Source organism: Scomber japonicus, chromosome 18 (genome assembly GCF_027409825.1).
Source record: "Scomber japonicus isolate fScoJap1 chromosome 18, fScoJap1.pri, whole genome shotgun sequence".
Classification (NCBI taxonomy): Eukaryota; Metazoa; Chordata; class Actinopteri; order Scombriformes; family Scombridae; genus Scomber; species Scomber japonicus.
In genome coordinates this window covers 31,375,427-31,377,926 of record NC_070595.1, presented here as the reverse complement: position 1 = coordinate 31,377,926, position 2,500 = coordinate 31,375,427, and the positions used below count along the sequence as shown (strand labels likewise).

The following is a 2,500-nucleotide window of genomic DNA, read 5'->3' as shown; positions in this document are numbered from 1 at the left end:
GATCAATGAACTTACTGATCAGGAGCCACCAGGTGGAAGATTTGATTGACAGTTACTTCAGCTGAAAGTCTGTGACACACACACACACACACACACACACACACACACACACACACACACACACACACACACACACACACACACACACACACACAGGTTCATCACCGGGACAGAAAGCAAAGTATGTTTATGTAGGAAGTGGATTAACCAATCAGGATTAGATTTATAGTGGGCGGGACCAAATAACTATGAGCTGAACCCTCTAGAACCCAGAGACAGCGGGAACCTAGTAGAACGCTGTGCTCCCAGCTCATAGAACCTTATGAACCTACTAGAACACTGCGCTCTTAGCTCATAGAACCTGATGAACCTACTAGAACACTGCGCTCCCAGCTCATAGAACCTTATGAACCTACTAGAACACTGCGCTCCCAGCTCATAGAACCTTATGAACCTACTAGAACACTGCACTCCCAGCTCATAGAACCTTATGAACCTACTAGAACACTGCACTTCCAGCTCATTAACTCTAACCTTGCCAATAATAATCAGTAATAACCAGGCGGGGAGCTCCGGTCCTCTGAAATGAGGCCAACCAGGAAGTAACTCAGACCTGCATTCTATCAAAAGGCCACCAGGGGGCGACCGTCTCTATACAAGTCAATGGAGAAGTAACTTAGAGCTGCATTCTATCAAAAGGCCACCAGGGGGCGACCGTCTCTATACAAGTCAATGGAGAAGTAACTTAGAGCTGCATTCTATCAAAAGGCCACCAGGGGGCGACCGTCTCTATACAAGTCAATGGAGAATTCACCAACTTCTCACTTGATTTCTAACCTCAGTAAACGTTTTCAAAATGTGTTTATGGTCTCAATCGCTAGTTTAAAGCCTTCTTCAATGCAGTATGATGTTCATTTGGGACATTTTGGCCTCCCTGATTTTATATGTGACGATAAAGCAGGGTATGCATTAGGGCGTGGCTACGTCCTGATTGACAGGTTGATTGACCAATGTCCTCCAGATCCAGCCCTCGTAACCATAGCAACCTCCCCGCTCCGCCCATGGCCCCGCCTCATGCCCATATAAGTAGAATCCGTGTTTTTATTTTTCCCAGCATGCACCTGAAATGTTCAAGATGGCGCTGCCTAGATTAGAAACTATTGGCTTCCGAGCAGCAGTCCACAAACCAATGGGTGACGTCACGGATGTTACGTCTGTTTTTTATACAGTCTGTGAGTGTGTGTTACTAACCTGTCTTGATGTGTGTGTGTGTGTGTGTGTGTGTGTGTGTGTGTGTGACTAACCTGTCTCGGTGTGTGTTGGTCTGCGGAATAAAACTACAAACAGAAACATAATCAGAGTTCATCGTAGTGATGAAGGCTGAGAAGTATAGAGGTGAACATTAATGTGTGTGTGTGTGTGTGTGTTACTCACCTGTCTCGGTGTGTGTGTGTGTGTGTGTGTGTGTGTGTGTGTGTGTGTGTTACCTTGTAGGTCTCCATTCATGATGTAAGTAGACAAACAGTATTCTGTGGGTTCAAACACAATCAATAATTAATCATCAATGAGTGTATGGGAGGCCTTTAGAGTGAAAACATTGACAACGTGCACACACATTGACAACGTGCACACACATTGACAACGTGCACACACATTGAAAACGTGCACACACATTGACATGATGTGCAGACACGCACTGAAAATTTCCACACACCACCTTCTCACACAGCAGGTTATAGGCTACTGTGTGGGTTAGGGTTGCCTCGTAGTGACAGATTGTGTGATTGTGTATCTAGGCAACCATCGGCATCCCTAACCCTAACCCACCCTAACCCTAGCCCACCCTAACCCTAACCCACCCTAACCCTAACCCACCCTAACCCTAACCCACCCTAACCCACCCTAACCCTAACCCACCCTAACCCTAGCCCACCCTAACCCACCCTAACCCTAACCCACCCTAACCCTAGCCCACCCTAACCCACCCTAACCCTAACCCACCCTAACCCTAACCCACCCTAACCCTAGCCCACCCTAACCCTAGCCCACCCTAACCCACCCTAACCCTAACCCACCCTAACCCTAGCCCACCCTAACCCTAGCCCACCCTAACCCACCCTAACCCTAACCCACCCTAACCCTAGCCCACCCTAACCCTAACCCACCCTAACCCATACTAACCCACCCTAACCCATACTAACCCATACTAACCCACCCTAACCCTAACCCATACTAACCCATACTAACCCACCCTAACCCACCCTAACCCTAACCCTAACCCACCCTAACCCACCCTAATTTTTTTTTTCAATGCGTATGTGCACATTCTCCCCCCCCCCCCCCCCCAGTCGGTCCTGCCCCCCCCCCCCCCCCAGCCTGTCCTGGCTCCTCCACACCCAGTCTGTCCTTCTAACCCGAACCCTGTCCTGCCCCCCCCCCCCCCGGCTGGGTGCGGCTTACTGATAAACTTTGTTTGAATAAAACACAGAAATGTAGAAAC

General features: G+C 48.8%; 1 protein-coding gene across 2 annotated transcripts in view; it reads right to left on the bottom strand.

The window, feature by feature from the left end:
• LOC128378368 (globoside alpha-1,3-N-acetylgalactosaminyltransferase 1-like) overlaps positions 1-2,500 on the bottom strand; it is a 9,618-nt gene that overhangs the window by 5,566 nt on the left and 1,552 nt on the right. The window contains exons 3-5 of one of the 2 annotated variants that reach the window (XM_053337862.1): positions 1,488-1,529; positions 1,305-1,337; positions 16-69 (exon numbers count right to left, since the gene is read on the bottom strand). In XM_053337862.1, coding sequence (XP_053193837.1) covers positions 16-69; positions 1,305-1,337; positions 1,488-1,529 — 129 coding nt within the window. The remainder of the gene's footprint in view (positions 1-15; positions 70-1,304; positions 1,338-1,487; positions 1,530-2,500) is intronic. The other variant, XM_053337864.1, reaches the window with a different exon arrangement.